The sequence below is a fragment of the Carcharhinus amblyrhynchos genome, chromosome 11 (assembly GCF_965287045.1).
Source record: "Carcharhinus amblyrhynchos chromosome 11, sCarAmb.v2.hapA, whole genome shotgun sequence".
NCBI classification, from domain to species: Eukaryota; Metazoa; Chordata; class Chondrichthyes; order Carcharhiniformes; family Carcharhinidae; genus Carcharhinus; species Carcharhinus amblyrhynchos.
Genome location: NC_137334.1, coordinates 17,727,434 through 17,743,514, shown reverse-complemented (window position 1 = coordinate 17,743,514; position 16,081 = coordinate 17,727,434). Strand labels below are relative to the sequence as shown.

General features: G+C 43.7%; 1 protein-coding gene across 12 annotated transcripts in view; it reads left to right on the top strand.

The window, feature by feature from the left end:
- Positions 1–16,081, top strand: part of LOC145349943 (double-stranded RNA-specific editase 1-like) — a 262,569-nt gene that overhangs the window by 231,463 nt on the left and 15,025 nt on the right. For all 12 annotated transcript variants that reach the window (XM_080198635.1, XM_080198641.1, XM_080198646.1 and 9 more), the window contains one exon: positions 6,323–6,504. In XM_080198635.1, coding sequence (XP_080054761.1) covers positions 6,323–6,504 — 182 coding nt within the window. The remainder of the gene's footprint in view (positions 1–6,322; positions 6,505–16,081) is intronic.

The following is a 16,081-nucleotide window of genomic DNA, read 5'->3' as shown; positions in this document are numbered from 1 at the left end:
GCACTGTCGCTTCTGTTCCAGGAAAGTTCAACTCTTGTCTCCAGTGGGATTTCTATTTCTTTCTTTCATAGTGATCACCTTCATTGCTTTCCATTTTCTTCCTGTGTTACCAAAACCCCCTTCTTTCCTCGGCAACCGTTTCTGGCTTACCACGCGGATTCCAACTGAGGATCCGTCCTTCATGTTTCGAAAGCACCCAGAATTATAGGGATCACTGAGACGTGCAGTATTGCACAGGCTGCTATTCTTGCCACATCCTGAGATCCACACTCTGTGGCATGTGCCTCCATATGCACACACTTGAGCTCTCTCCCTCTCTGGAGAGGCAATGGCCTAGTGGTGGTATCGCTTGACTATTAATCCTGAAACTCAGCTGATGTTCTGGGGTTCGAATCCCGTCACAGCGGATGGTGGAATTTGAATTCAATTTTAAAAATCTGGAATTTGGAATCTACTGGTGACCATGAAACCATTGTCAGAAAAACCCATCTGGTTCACTAATGTCCTTTAGGGAAGGAAATCTGTTGTCCTTACCCTGTCTAACCTACATGTGACTCCAGAGCCACAGCAATGTGGTTGATTCTCAACTGCCTTCAGGCAACTATGGATGGGCAATAAATGCTGACCAGTCAGTGACACCCGTGTATCACGAATGAATAAATAAAAGAACAAATCTGTCTGTCTGTCTCTCTCTCCCCCTCCCCCCCTCTCTCTCTTCAGCAACACAGACTCTCAGAATCACAGAATTCCTGCAGTGTAGAAGGAGGCCATTCGACCCATCAGTCAGCATTGACAATAATCCCACCTTTCTCCCTAATCCCACATATTTATCCTGCTAATGACACTAAGGGACAATTTTGCATGGCCAATCAACCTAACCCATGCATCTTTGGAGTATGGGAGGAAACCAGAGCATCCAGAGGAATCCCACGCAGTCACGAGGAGAATCCACACAGTCACCTGAGGCCGGAATTGAACCCAGGTCTCTGGCACTGTGAAGCAGCAGTGCTAACCACTGCGCCACCATGCTGCCCCACCAGATATCAAAGTTGCCCTCGTTGCCAGTTCCACTTCATCCTTTGTCTCATCCAGTATCTAACAAGGGTTCTGAAGAAACATCAGGCACACTCTAAACAGTAATTCTGTTTCTGTCTCCACAGATGCTGTAAAAAGTCTGACAACACCAGGTTTTAGTCTAACTGATTTATTTGATAGTAAGCTCACAAGCTTTCGGGTAAGCCCCTTCGTCAGGTGAATGGAGAGTTCTGGCCTCAGACAGAGCATATAAAGCACAGACAGTTTAGAGATTACTGATTAGAATGTGAATCTTTAGTTACTATCTGTAACCCCCGTGACTTGCCTGGGTTTGCAAAACCTCACTTACTGTACTGTCTGGAGACAATACACATCTCTTTAACCTGTGATCAGTGCTCCTTCCACACACATTGTCAGCCACTTCAGGACTTGAACAGCAGGTTAGGTGTAAAGATTCGCATTCTAATCAGTAATCTGTAAACTGTCTGTGCTTTATATGCTCCGTCTGAGGCCAGAACTCTCCATTCACCTGACGAAGGGGCTAACCCGAAAGCTTGTGAGTTTACTATCAAATAAATCGGTTGGACTAAAACTTGGTGTTGTCAGACTTTTTACTGTGTTTACCCCAGTCCAACGCCAGCGTATCCACATCATGTCCACAGATGCTGCCAGACCTCCTGAGCTTTTCCACCATTTTCTGCTTTTATTTCATATGTTATCCAAAAGACGCTAAATTCTCCGTCACTAAATTCTCCCTCAGTGTGCCCATACAGGTGCCAGAGTATAACAACTTGGTTATTTTTACAGCAGCTTCATTGCAGTGTAAATGTAAGCCTACTTAGAATTATCATAGATTCCCTACAGTGCAGAAGGGGGCCATTTGGCCCATTAAATCTGCACCCACCATGATCCCATCCAGGCCTTATCCCCATAACCCTACTTATTAACCCTATTAACCACCACCACCACCCAACTCCACCACCCCCCCGACACTAAGGGACAATTTAGCATGGCAAATCCACCTAACCTGCACATCTTTGGAGTATGGGAGGAAACCGGAGCACCCAGAGGAAACGCACACAGACACAGGAAGAGTGTGCAAACTCATGGTCTTGTTGAGTGACGGAGCAGGAGGGCAAATAGCCTATTCCTGCTCCTAGTTCTTAAGTTTTATGTTCAGTCTGTTGGTTGTTTAACATGTGTAAAGAGAAAAAACCTAGTTATGTTAAAGTGCCCCAAACCATATCTGGCCAATATGGACTCTGGAAAATCTAAGCAGGTCTGACAGCATCTGTAAAGAGAGAGAGAGAGAACAGAACGAACATTTTGAGTCTGGATGACTCCTCATCAGAGCTGAAGACAATTGGAAATAGGATGATATTTGTATTGTTGTGTGGGGAAAGAGTTTGGGGGTTGGGACTGTGCGGGGACTGGATAGAGGGCCAGCAATTGGTTGAGGCAAAGGAGAGATTGACAACGGCAAAATACTTCAGATGCTGGAACCTAAAACAAAAACAGAAAATGCTGGAAGGCCTGAGCAGATCTGATGGCATCTGTGGAGAGAGAATAGAGCCAGTGTTTCGAGTCTGGATGACCTGTGAATCAGAGTTATGTGAGAGACTGACAAAGGTGTCATGGACAACTCTCCATTGGACCTCCCTGTACTATACAAATATTCTCTACGCTGATGGCAGCGGCAGGGTGGCGCTGCTGCCTCACAGCGTGGGGGGCCCAGCTTTGATTCCCTGCTTGAGTCACTGTCTGTGCGGAGTTTGCACGTTCTCCCCGTGTCTGCATGGGTTTCCTCCAGGTGTTCTGGTTCCCTCCCAGGAAATGTGCGGTTAGGTGGATTAGCAATGCTAAATTGCCCTTTGCTAGTCCCCCTGACATTTAAAGTAAATGCATGAGGTTTTGGGGGAAAGGGACGAGGTGGGATTGCAGTTGGTGCAGACTTGATGGGCCGAATGGCCTCCTTCTGCACTGTACAATTCTCTGATTCCTCACAGACAGTGACTCAAGCCGGGAATGACCCCGGGTCCCTGATGCTGTGAGGCAGCAACTGTGCCACCGTGTCGCCCCTTATGAAAGTGTACAAAACTGATTGACCAGTGAATGCTTGGGTATAATAGAAATCAACCAAAAGATAAAACAAATAACGCTTAACGACCATTTCAGGACTTGTACATACAACAGAAAAAAGCTCGTTTAATCCTCCGTGTGCAAGTCTGGCTGCAAAGGATATTGGCGGGAATACATTCCACTTTCAGGTGAAAAGGTTGATTGGATTGTGCCAGTGATGTTGCAGTGTAAATCATTAGACATACGGACACCGATTTAGCAGAAAACAAATTGAAAACGATTACTGGCAGCACGCAGCAGACTTGTCCTAAAATTAGAGCAGAGTCTTTTTCCAGAAAATCCAGGAGCAGTTTTACCCCTGCAAATTGTGGTGGCAATCTGGGGAGTCTCTTTTTCCCCCAAAAGGCTGCGGATGCTGGGTCGATTAAATTTTCAAGGCTGTGCCTGATGGATCTTTGTTGGATAAGGGTACCAGGGGAAATGGAACAACGACAGGTAGACGGAGTTGAGGTGCAGATCAGCCGTAATCTAATTGAATGGAAGAACAGGCTCGAGGGGCTGAATGCCCTGCCCTTGTTCCCATGCCCTTGAAAATGAATGGCTAGCCTCAGCAAGCCAGGGAAGAAATAAAGTAAAATTGTAATGCTGCACAAAAAAGTAGATCAAGTGGGTAATGTTGGGTAGAAATGAAGTGAAATTAAGGTTATCAGTGACCAAAACAGCAAAAAAAAATTAGTTCAAAACTTGCCCCATAGATTGAACTGTTAGTACTAAGCTATTCGTGATGTCAGTATCTTTATTATTGTAAAATAGCCAAGTTTTTCTTAGCTTTGTTAAATTTTACACTGGGGCAGCACAATGGTTAGCACTGCTGCCTCATAGCACCAGGGTCCCGGGTTCGATTCCCGGCTTGGGTCACTGTCTGTATGGAATCTGCACATTCACCCCATGCCTGCGTGGGTTTCCTCTGGGTACTCTGGTTTCCTCCCACAGCCTAAAAGATAAGCGGATTGGCCGTGTTAAATTGCCCCTTAATGTCAGGAGGACTAACTAGGGTAAATGCATGGGGTTATGGGATAGGGACTGGGTGGGATTATGGTTGGTGCAGACTCAATGGGCTGAATGGCCTCCTGTACTGTAGGATTCTATACCACTTTGTACCATCTACAAAATAACCTCTTGTTTTTTATTTATTTTTTGTCACAAGTAGTCTTACATTATCACTTCAATGAAGTTACTATGAAAATCCCCTTTGTCCTGATGAATTCTTCACGTGATTCTGTAATATTATTTTGTGTTGAGGGCCTGATCTCTCTTGCAACATTTTAATTGAATTTAATTGTGAATTTTCACAGCAAATAAGTGTTTTCAGTGTAAAAAATCAAATTTGCAGAAGGCTGGTTGCCCTCCTTGAGTATTGTTAGTCTTGAGCCAGCCAAGAAAAAATGCATCTTTTTATGGAACGGCTAAGTATTAATGGATAATATCTGTGGAAATGTGGACTGGAACTAATCTGCACTCCCACATGGGGATGGGGTGGATTTGAATCCAAAAATGAGGACTAGACTCAAAATCTGGTGCATGTATCAATTACTTGGGACCAATTTCCACTTTCCATGCATTCTCGTTGTTCCTTTCAAGTGGGTTAAGTTAATTCCGCTATTGTGAAATTCTGGCACATGAAATACTTGACCACGTCAATTGAATTTCATCTGGAAAGTCACTTTGTTTTTTAAAACTAACCCCTCTGCAAAATGTGTTTTCAATTTTATTTTCATTCAAGTTAAATTTCTGAATAACATTCTTATTGGGTGTGTGATGTGTAGTTACTGATTTATTAGTTGCAAGTGACTTTTCTGTGCAGTCTAGAGATTTGAATTGAGCAGAACATTTCTTGATCAACTCTCGCTGTAATTCATGATTTTGATTGGCACCATAGCCACTCCCTCCACCACTGACGCTCAGTCGCAGCAGTGTTTACTATCTACAAGATGCACTGCAGCTATTCACCAACGATCTTTAGACAGCACCTTCCAAACCCAAGATAAAAGCAAATTACTGCAAATGCTGGAATCTAAAATCAAAAGAGAAAATGCTGGAAGATCTCAGCAGATCTGGCAGCATCTGTAAGGAGAGAAAAGAGCTGATGTTTCGAGACCAGATAACCTGTTGTCAAAGTTGACCAACTTGCTGAGATTTTCCTTCCAAATCCATGACCACTTCCACCTAGAAGGACAAGGGAAGCAGATACATGGGAACACCACCACCTGCAAGTTCCCCTCCAAGCCACTCACCGTCCTGACTTGGAAATATACCGGCTGTTCCTTTGCAGTTTCTGGATCAAAAATCCTGGAATTCCTTCCCTAATGGCATTGTGGGTCAATCCACAGCATGCGAACTGCAGCGATTTGACAGGCAGCTCACCATCACCTTCTCAAGGCCAACTAGGGAGAGGCAACGAATGCTGGCCAGCTAGTGATGCCCATGTCTCATGAATGAATAAAAAAAATCACTGAATCTACCACTGAGAACCGTGCTAGCAGAGATGTGCCGGAATTCTTTAGCTAATGACATCGCGCTGTGGGCAAGAATGGAGAATTTGGCGCTTAGCCAAATGTCAGTTCACACAGTGGGATCGGAGAATCACAGCTACAGGCAAGGTTGAAGAGTCTGGCCTAAGCCGTAGATTAATGCCTTATCCTCAGTAGTTAATTTTGCAGTTAAATTATTACCTGCTCTGTCACTACACCTTTTAAAATTTCTGGTCACTTTTTTTTATATGTGCAAGGCACCTGCTAAACTGTGATGAACTAATGACTACAATTGACTGGTCTAATTTAGTCTTGCATGCAGCTATCTCAGCTTAGTGGTATCCGCTTTGGAGCATTTTTGAAAAAAAGAAATATATTAGAGCAAGAGTGGGAAAGCACTTAGAGGCTGAAGTGTTTGAATGACATTGACGGTTGAAAGAGAAAGTCTTTAGGTCAATGTATAAAGGTCTACATTTGTGGCATTTGTCCATAATTTGAGAGGAGCAATTATATATATGCCAGGAAAATTTAGTTTGGAATAGCATGTTATGCTGCAAAACGTTTCATCATTGGCAAAAGATATTATTCAGCATTTTCATGGCATGCCTTGATGATCATCGTCTGCTAGGCAATTTGAATATTGTTTGATGGCAAAATGCTGGTCTTTGTACTTTCAGATGGAATGTGCTTGGAATTCAGGGAGCCCTGTTAAGCCACTTTGTGGAGCCCATCTACTTTGCCAGCATTATCCTGGGTAGCTTGTACCATGCCGATCACTTGTCTCGTGCAGTTTACCAGCGAATCAGTGAAATCGAAGACCTGCCTAGCATATATACACTCAACAGGCCTCTACTCAGTGGTAAGTCCTCTCTGTTTCTTATCTTGGCATCAGGTCAGAACACAGCACTGATCTGTGTGATCTTATTGAATTCAAACTGTACACATGTAAAGCTGAGTCTTATGAGTGCCAAATTCATATGTACAATGAATTAATTCTCTATATAAAATCCCTGGCCTGCAATGCAATCTTACCTGGAAATATGGGTGGCACAGTGGTGAGCACTGTGGGACCCAGGTTTAATTCCGGCCTCAGATCACTCTATATGGAGTTTGCATGTTCTCCCCATGCCTGCATAGGTTTCCTCCGGGTGCCCCAGTTTCCTTCCACAGTCTGAAGATGTGCAGGCTAGGTGGATTGGCCATGCTAAATTGACCCTCGTGTCAAAGTTTATTTATTAGTCACAAGTAGACTTACATTAACACTGCGGTGAAATTCAGGGGATTAGCAGGGTAAATATGTGGGGTTATGGAAAGAGGGCCTGGATGGGATTGTGGTCGGTGCAGACTCGATGGGCCAAATGGTCTCCCTCTGCACTGTAGGGACTCTATAATTCTATTAATATTCTGTAAAGCTTCATCAAATACACTGATTCAGTACGGTAATGCAAATTTCCAATAAGCAATGCTTTCATTTCTATTTGCACAGTACAGCATAGACCCTGCATTTTTTGTGACCCACTTGCTTGCTTAAGCATGGATGAGGAAGGGCTGTAGCAATATTAAACACATGGTGGCCTGCTTTCTCCTCCTAGCCAGTAGCTGCAATAAATAATCCCCATTGTCAAGTCGACGGATGCCCACTCGAGTTGGCCCTCTGGGTATAGCGGCAGATTTGCCATTCAGGAGTCCCTGTAGATGCTTGGGCAAATCAGCAAGCATTTAACCTGCGACTGAGGCACTGCTACTGCCAAGAGCGAGAAGGAACAGTATATCAGGCTGTCACAACAATGGGCGTTGGTATAAAAGTTCCATTTCAGTTTGCAGGATGAAGACTGTGATTTTAAAGTAATTGGAACGCAAGTGCTTATTTGGCAATAATTAGGGAATCTCAGTCCCTGCAGAACATACAGTGCCAGTTTTCCACATTTATGGATGAAACCACATTTAAACAACAAAAAGACTATTTATTCATTTCACAGGATATGGGCATCGCTGGCTAAATGAATACATATTCTAATTATGCAGTATAGTTCACTTTAATGCACTGGAGTACCCAAAACATTGATTGATATATTTACCATGGTAATGGAGAATCCACATACTGGTGTTCAGCTTTCTAGTTAAAAGACTAAGTGATCCTGTCAGTGGCTATATACTGCCAAAACAGCTGAAGACTTTGGCCAGAATTCCCTAACCTCACCCTGTCCCACTGCTGTGAACTGAGGTTTGGCTGCGCATAGAATCATAGAAACCCTACAGTGCAGAAAGAGGCCATTTGGCCCATCGAGTCTGTACTGACCACGATCCCACCCAGGCCCTATCCCATATCCCTATATATTTACCCGCTAATCCCTCTAACCTGCGCATCTCAGGACACCAAGGGGCAATTTTAGCACAGCCAGTCAAACTAACCTGCTCATCTTTGGACTGTTGGAGGAAACCGGAACACCCAGAGGAAACCCACGCAGACATGAGGAGAATGTGCAAACTCCACACAGACAGTGACCCGAACCAGAAATCGAACCTAGGTCGCTGGAACTGTGAAGCAGCAGTGCTAACCACTGTGCTACTGTGCCGCCAAGCAGCAAATTCTCCATTCTCACTGGCAGCAATTGTGGGGTGTACGAGACCAGAGAATTCCAGCCTTAATGTCCAGTGGGCTTGCATTCAATATATGGCACTTGCCCAGTCCGGAGGAAAAATTATTGCCACGTTCTGCTGTGAATATGGTCTTTCGGTGCGTATTTAGTATGAAACCACTGGAGCATTTTGAAAAGTGTAGTATGTTTGAGATGACCTGCTCACACCTGACGCTATTAATGCATTTAACATTGTCCAGTTTTATGCAATCACATCTGCATGGTAACACTTTTCTGAGGAAATGGCATTCCAAGTAAACTGCCAAACTATGCTGTTCACTTATGCAGGGTCAAGATAGCATCTGTCACATCTCTCTCTGCGCTATGGATGAAGGGTAACCAGTGAATGTGAGGTAGTTAGATTTCCAGAAAGCATTTGATAAAATGCCACATCAAAGGTTAATGTGGAAAATAGAACTCTTGGTGTGTAATGGCAAGGATAGAAGATTGGCTAGCTTTCAAGAATTGAAGAGCAGGCATTAATGGGTCTTTTTCAGGTTGGTAATATGTAACAAGTGGTGTGCCACTTGTACTGGGACTCAACTGTTTGCAGTTTATATAAGTGACTTGGATCAAGGGATAGCTGGAATGGTTGTCAAATTTGCTGATGGGTCGGTAAATAAGTTGTGAAGGGGACATAAGGTGGCTATGTTCAAAGAAAGGCTGTATATTGGCTGCCTATGGATAAAAAAGAAAAATGCATGAAAAACATTCTTTCACACTATTATGCAAAAATTTCCCCTTCAAAGGGCATGAGTAATGCAGGTGGATTTTTACAACAATCTACTACTTTTGTGGTCACCACTTTAACATTAAATTTAAATGCTCCGACTGCATGATGAAATTTAAATTCTTGTACTCCAGATCATTAATCCAGGTCCCTGAATTACAAATCCTGTGACCTGATATATGCTTCTGTACCGTAAGTAACAAAGATTTAAGGTATGATATTCAGTTGCCAACGCAGTTATCAGGTAGAAGCTTTCTAAATGTGTGCTGACCACACTTTGCTTTCAACACTCACGAAGCATTTTGTGCAGGAATTTCGTAGCTTGCTTACTTACAATAGTAAGTATATAATTTAGGTTCTATTGTATCATCCTGTAAAGTTTCTCTCACCTTTCTTAGGGCAAGAGCGCACACAGAAAGCACATACCATGTATGTGTACATGTAAGGTTTGTGCTTGTTGTGTGCAGTGCGCAGGAAGCTTGCGGTCGACTGGAAACTGGTTCCTGATTGACGGGTTGACTGGACCAGTGAACGGAATGGTTCAGCTCTCTTCCCTGCAAAGTAATTCTTTAATCTTGGCTGTTCTTTGACATAGACGTGGTATATATGGACTTTAGTAAGGCGTTTGATAGGCTTCACCATGGAAGCCTTCTGCAGAAATTGCAGATGTATGGGATTGAGGGTGATTTAGGAAATTGGATTAGGAATTGGCTGGCGGATAGGAGACAGAGGGTGGTGGTTGATGGTAAGTATTCAACATGGAGTTCAGTTACGAGTGGTGTGCCTCAAGGATCTGTTTTGGGGCCACTGCTGTTTGTAATTTTTATAAATGATCTGGATGAGGGTATAGCTGGGTGGATTAGTAAATTTGCTGATGACACCAAAGTCGGAGGTGTGGTTGATAGTGAGGAAGGGTGTCTTAGTCTACAGGGAGACTTGGACAAGTTGCAGAGCTGGGCCGAGAGGTGGAGGATGGAGTTTAATGCGGAAAAGTGTGAGGTAATTCACTTTGGCAGGAATAATGGATGTGTAGAGTATAGGGCTAACAGTTGGGAATCAAGTAGATAGGGTTGTTAGGAAGGCATACGGTGTCTTGGCGTTTATTGGTGGGGGATTGAATTTAGGAGCCGCAGCGTCATGTTGCAACTGTACAAAACTCTGGTGCGACCGCACTTGGAGTACTGTGTGCAGTTCTGGTTCCCACATTATAGGAAGGATGTGGAGGCTTTGGAGAGGGTGCAGAGGAGGTTTACCAGGATGTTGCCTGGTATGGAGGGGAGGTCCTATGAGGAGAGACTGAGGGATTTGAGGCTGTTTTCATTAGAAAGAAGGCGGCTGCAAGGGGACCTTATTGAAACATATAAGATGATTAGAGGTTTGGATAGGGTGGACAGTGATAGCCTTTTTCCTCGGATGGAGAAAGCTAGCACGAGGGGGCATAGCTTTAAATTAAGGGGTGGTAGTTATAGGACGGATGTCAGGGGCATGTTCTTTACCCAGAGGGTGGTGAGGGATTGGAATGCCCTGCCTGCTGCAGTTGTAAATGCGCCTAGTTTGGGGGTGATTAAGAGATCCGTGGATAGGTTTATGGATGGAAAGGGTTTGGTTTAGGTTAGAGGGTCATTGTTTTTTAACTGGTCGGCGCAACATGGTGGGCCAAAGGGCCTGTTCTGCGCTGTATTGTTCTATGTTCTATATAGAGATGCAGAGCAGAGGCTGGAGGGGAAATGACATCGGTGAATCCATCCACCTGAACTGTGCAAATTTAACCTGTGCCTCAATCAACATGTCCTTTTCTGGTATTGCTGGTGCTGAGGTGCAATAGTTTTTTCATCAAGATAATGAGTGCCAACTCAACCAGCTATTACATCCCACAAGACAAAACAAAAAGTGCTGTTCATATTATGTTGCTAACTACTTAATGATTTGTGGTATAAAATAAATCAAGAATCCTACAGTGCAGAAGGAGGCCATTCGGCCCATTGAATCTGCACTGAGCACAATCCCAACCAGGCCCTATTCCTGTAACCCCATGCATTTACCCTAGCTAGCCCTTCTGACAATGAAAGGGCAATTTATCATGGCCAATCCAGCTAACCCACACATCTTTAAACTCTGAGAGGAAACTGGAAGCCCACACAGACATGAGGAGAACATGCAGACTCTACACAGACAGTGACCTGAGGCCGGGAATCAAACCCAGGTCCCTGACGCTGTGAGGCAGCAGTGCTAACCACTGTGCTGCCCTGTTGTCAGGTGATCGTGGGGCAGCATTGATGTTGCTGATAGCCCTCCCACCTAAAGGTCCGAACTTGATGAAAAACTGTCGAGAATAAATGCAAATTTAAAATTTCAATTTGATTCAATTATTTTACATTTTCCAAAGGGGTGTTGATACTAGAGATGGGGCGAAAGCAACTTTTTGCTCATTGTCAAATGGTGATCAGTTCAGCAAGAGTCTCTTCCCTGTTTTGCTGCTTTCCTGTTAAATAAGAATAGTTAAATCTCTTTTTGACTACAGCCTGGTTAATTAGCTGTGTCCAGGAAGAAATTGGCTGGTTGAATTGGGTACCTTGTCCATTGGATCACCGCCACTTCATGTGTCAACCTCCACTTGCCTCTGTCCCCAGAGTCACTTGACTAATCATTCACTCTTAATCGTTAATTCACAGAACTGGAAGGATGAATGTGCTCACAGTAAACCTCCCTGACCTTGCTGGTGTGTAATTTGTATTTCACTTCATGAACCGCACCATGAGCAGCGCAATAACTGACTTCATGTAATTCTATTTGTCGACGCAGACCTTGTTAAGTAATGGGAACACAAATCTGTCGCAGAACATGAGTCTGTGGTAACATTTAACTGTTTTCTTAGAATACTTCGGCTAGCTTTTTCTTTAAACTAAGAATTAATTTTTTGTCTGATAAGTGGCAGGAGGCTTGACAGCAGGTGCTAAGGTTCCCCAGGTAGAATTGCCTTCTGATTTTTCTCCTCCACCCTCCGCATCTCCCTTGAGAGTTCAGGAGAAGGCTGAGTGAGATGTTTTGGTGCATCGATTCATTTCTGCTGCAACATTGAAACAGACGGTCACTCCTATGTATGAGTGTGGCGCTACCATATTTTAAAAGTTGAATTATGAGATGCAATAGTGCTTTGAGATATTGGTAATGTGTATGAAATTCCTGCGTCATCCATTTTAACTGAGGCAATTTTAAAATGTTTCAAATTTCTTTGTGCAGCTATGAAGTATATATGGAGCTTCAAAAGGCATTTGATAAGTGCTACATTTCATACATCCTTGGTAAAACTGAAGTCCATGAGGTTAGAGGAGCATTGATACATGGCTAAAAAATTGGCAGACAACAGAAAGTTGTGGTGAATGGTTGTTTTTCAGACTGAAAATAAATGAACGGATGTGTCCCACCAGCAGTTGGTATTAGGACACCAATTTGATCGATACGAAAGAGCTGAATTTGGATAGGACAATTCCAAAATTTCAGCGAACATGAAACTTCAAAATGTGGTAACCAGTGAGCTGGCTAGTATTAGACTTCAGGAGGGCATAGGTGTTTTTTAATTCATTCTTCAGTTGTGTAAGTCACTGACACGCTGGCATTTATTGCCTTTCCCAGTTGTCATTGTGAGGATTGTGCAGTCCCACAGTGCTGTTAGATACTGAGTTTGAGGAATTTGACCCAATGGTATTCCAGTATACCTGCTGCCCTTGTCCTCTGTGGTGGAACTTGCGTATTGGACAGGGTGCTGCCAGAGAAATTGTGGTAAGTTGGTGCAGCACATTCTATCGGTAATGCATAGTGCAGCCACATTGTGCCAGTGCTGAAGGAGCTGCATGTTTAGGCAATGGGAGCGGTGCTGGTCAAACGACACAGCCTCACTTCTCCCGTTATGATGGAGAAGGATGCTGATAAATCAGGTAAAGCAAGTTGGGTCTCAGGCACTGCCCCCTGGATCTCCTGTAGCGATATTCTGGTCTGAGATAACAATAAGGGGTTGCAGTCACCTTGATGCAACTATGACTCCAGCAACTAAAGCGTCACCCAAGACCTTCATGAGTTGGGGTTCTTGGACCACCCTCCTGCCCCATTGCCAATTGAGGCCATTAAATGGACAATTAATTTGCAGTTAAGGGCCTTATCCTGCCACTGTCATTTGCTCAGTAACTAATGGGAGACTTACCATGCAGCTGGTGTATTTGATTGTTAGCTTCTTGGGTGAGGTGATCCTCATTCAAAGGCACTCAGTAGAAACACTCGAAAGTTTCAAATTTTTAGGTGTCCAGATCACCGCCAGCTGGTCCTGGTGCCCCCATGCCAATGCTATAGTTAAGAAAACCTACCAACACCTCTGTTTTCTCAAAAGACTAAGGAAATTTGGCATGTTGGCTACAACTCTCAACAACTTTTACAGATGCACCATTAGAAAGCATCCTCTCTGGTTGTATCACAGCTTGGTATGGCTCCTGCTCTGCCCAAGACCGCAAGAAAGTACAAAAGATTGTGAATGTAGCCTAGTCCATTACACAAACCAGCCTCCCACCTGTTGACTCTGTCTATACTTCCTGCTGCCTCGGCAAAGCAGCCAGTGTAATTAAGAACCCCACCTGCCCCAGACAGTCTCTCTTTCACCTTCCGTCGGAAAAAAGATACAAAAATCTGAGGTCACATACCAACCAACTCAAGAATACTTCCCTGCTGCCATCAGACTTTTGAATCGACCTACCTCGCATTAAGTTGATCTTTCTCTAACTATGACTGTAACACTGCATTCTGTTTCTTTCCTTCTCTGTGAACAGTGCAAGAAACAATACTTTTCATTGTCTCTCAATACACATGGCGACAATAAATCAAATCAAATCAGACATATGTAGAGCCCGCTGAGAGGTCTATGATTGACTGAGGCATCGGGTGGATATAGTATTGACAGCAGCCACCGGCTCCTCTATGATGCTGCTAATTGATAAAGAGCTGCTGGTTGCTAAAAGGTCAGTAAGAAGTCTCACAACACCAGGTTAAAGTCCATCAGGTTTATTTGGTAGCACAAGCCACAAGCTTTCGGAGCGCCGCCCCTTTACCAAATGAGAGGGAGATCTGTTCACCAACAGGGCATGTAAAGACAAAGTCAATTTACAAAATAATGTTGGAATGTGAGTCTTTATAGGTAATCAAGTCTTAAAGGTACAGACAATGTGAGTGAAGAGAGCGTTAAGCACAGGTTAAAGAAATGTGTATTGCCTCCAGCCAGGACAGTTAATGAGATTTTGCAAACCCAGGCAAGTCGTGGGTGTTACAGACAATGTGACATGAACCCAAAATCCTGGTTGAGGCTGTCCTCGTGTGGAACTTGGCTATCAGTCTCTGCTCAGCGACTCTGCGTTATCGTGTGTCATGAAGGCTGCATTGGAGAACGCTTACCCGAAGATCAGAGGCTGAATGCCTGTGACCGAAGAGAACACTCTTGCCTGGTGATTGTTGAGCAATGTTCATTCATCTGTTGTCATAGTGTCTGCATGGTCTCCCCAGTGTACATACCCAGGACATCCGAAGACTTGCATTTCAACTGTTACTTTGTAAATTGAGTTTGTGTCTTTATATACCCTGTTTGTGAACAGAACTCCCACTCACCTGATGAAGGGCAGAGCTCCAAAAGCTTGTGACTTGTGCTACCAAATAAACCTGTTGGACTTTAACCTGGTGTTGTGAGATTTCTCACTGTGCTTACCCCAGTCCACTGCCGCATCTCTACATCATCTCTGAAAGGTCAGCAGCTCTTGGTGAGCTCTGCCCTCCAGAGCCCTTGATCCCAAAGAAGGCCCACCACTGCCCAGTTAAATTCCTGACTGCCATCTAACTCATTGGGCCTACCTGAAAAAGAGGTGCCGTGGGGTTCTCAATGGCTGTCCAGCTGCTGGCGAGATCACCTTTGGCTCCATTAAATGTCACCCATGGGCTGGAATTTTATTGACACACCCGTCCAAAGCTTGTAAGATCGTGCTTGAGGCCAACAGAATGCTGTTCTGCGAGTCTCGGGGCTGGCATGCTGGTAAAATCAGGGCCATGATCTCCAAATTTGGCTGCTCCGTTTCAGAAAGGATGTTATGAGATTGTGCAGGTCGTACTTATCACAATGGTTTTGGAGTAACGGATCTCAGTAATGGAGGAGCTGGGGCTGTTATTAGTGGAGTGAAAGGGCAGTATAGTAGAGGCATTCATAATTATGGTGAGTTTCCATAAGTAAATCATAAAAAACTGGCTCCACTTGCACAGTGGCTGGACAAACAGATTTAAGGTCATTGAGGAAGGAACTGGGGAAAGATGAGAAGTTGTTAATGATCTGGAGTGAGGTGGTCAGAGCAGATTCAATCGTAACGTTCAAAAGGACATTTTGTATATATCGAAAGGGAAGATTTTGTAGGCTAATGGGGAATCCAGGATTGTGATTAATTGAGCACAATGTTCCTTTATGATGATCACCTTTTAAAATCATATAATTTTTAGTTCATATTGCCTCCCCTCTGCTTGTGAGATATTCAAGATGGTGCTGGAGCAAGGTGACTTCTTGCCCAGCCTTCCTTCTAATTCTATCTTTTATTCTCGTTCTGTGCTTCCAAAACTTCATTCTAACTCTTTTACACCCTAGCTATGACTGTAACAATACATTCTGCATCCTTTCTTTCTCTATGAATGGTACGTTTTGTCTGTGTAACACACAAGAAACAACACTTTTCACTGTATGCTCATACATGTGACAATAAATCAAATCAAATTTCAGAATGCATTATTTTACACTTTCTGACATTGAGTTTGATCTGCCATGTGTCCATTCATAATCAAGTCTGTCACTGACCTTCCCTAGTGTGCTTCTGTCCTCCTCACAATTTTATTTTGCATCTTTTAATGTCAATATGTATATCATCAAAAGACTTGGGGCTGTGGTCCAATTAAGTTGCCGCAAAGTGATAGAACTTGCATCAGTTGTTGAAATTGAAGAAGCAGGTCGATTTTAGAGATGCATTCAAATTGAATTTCTGCAAGTAGGTTGTATTTCT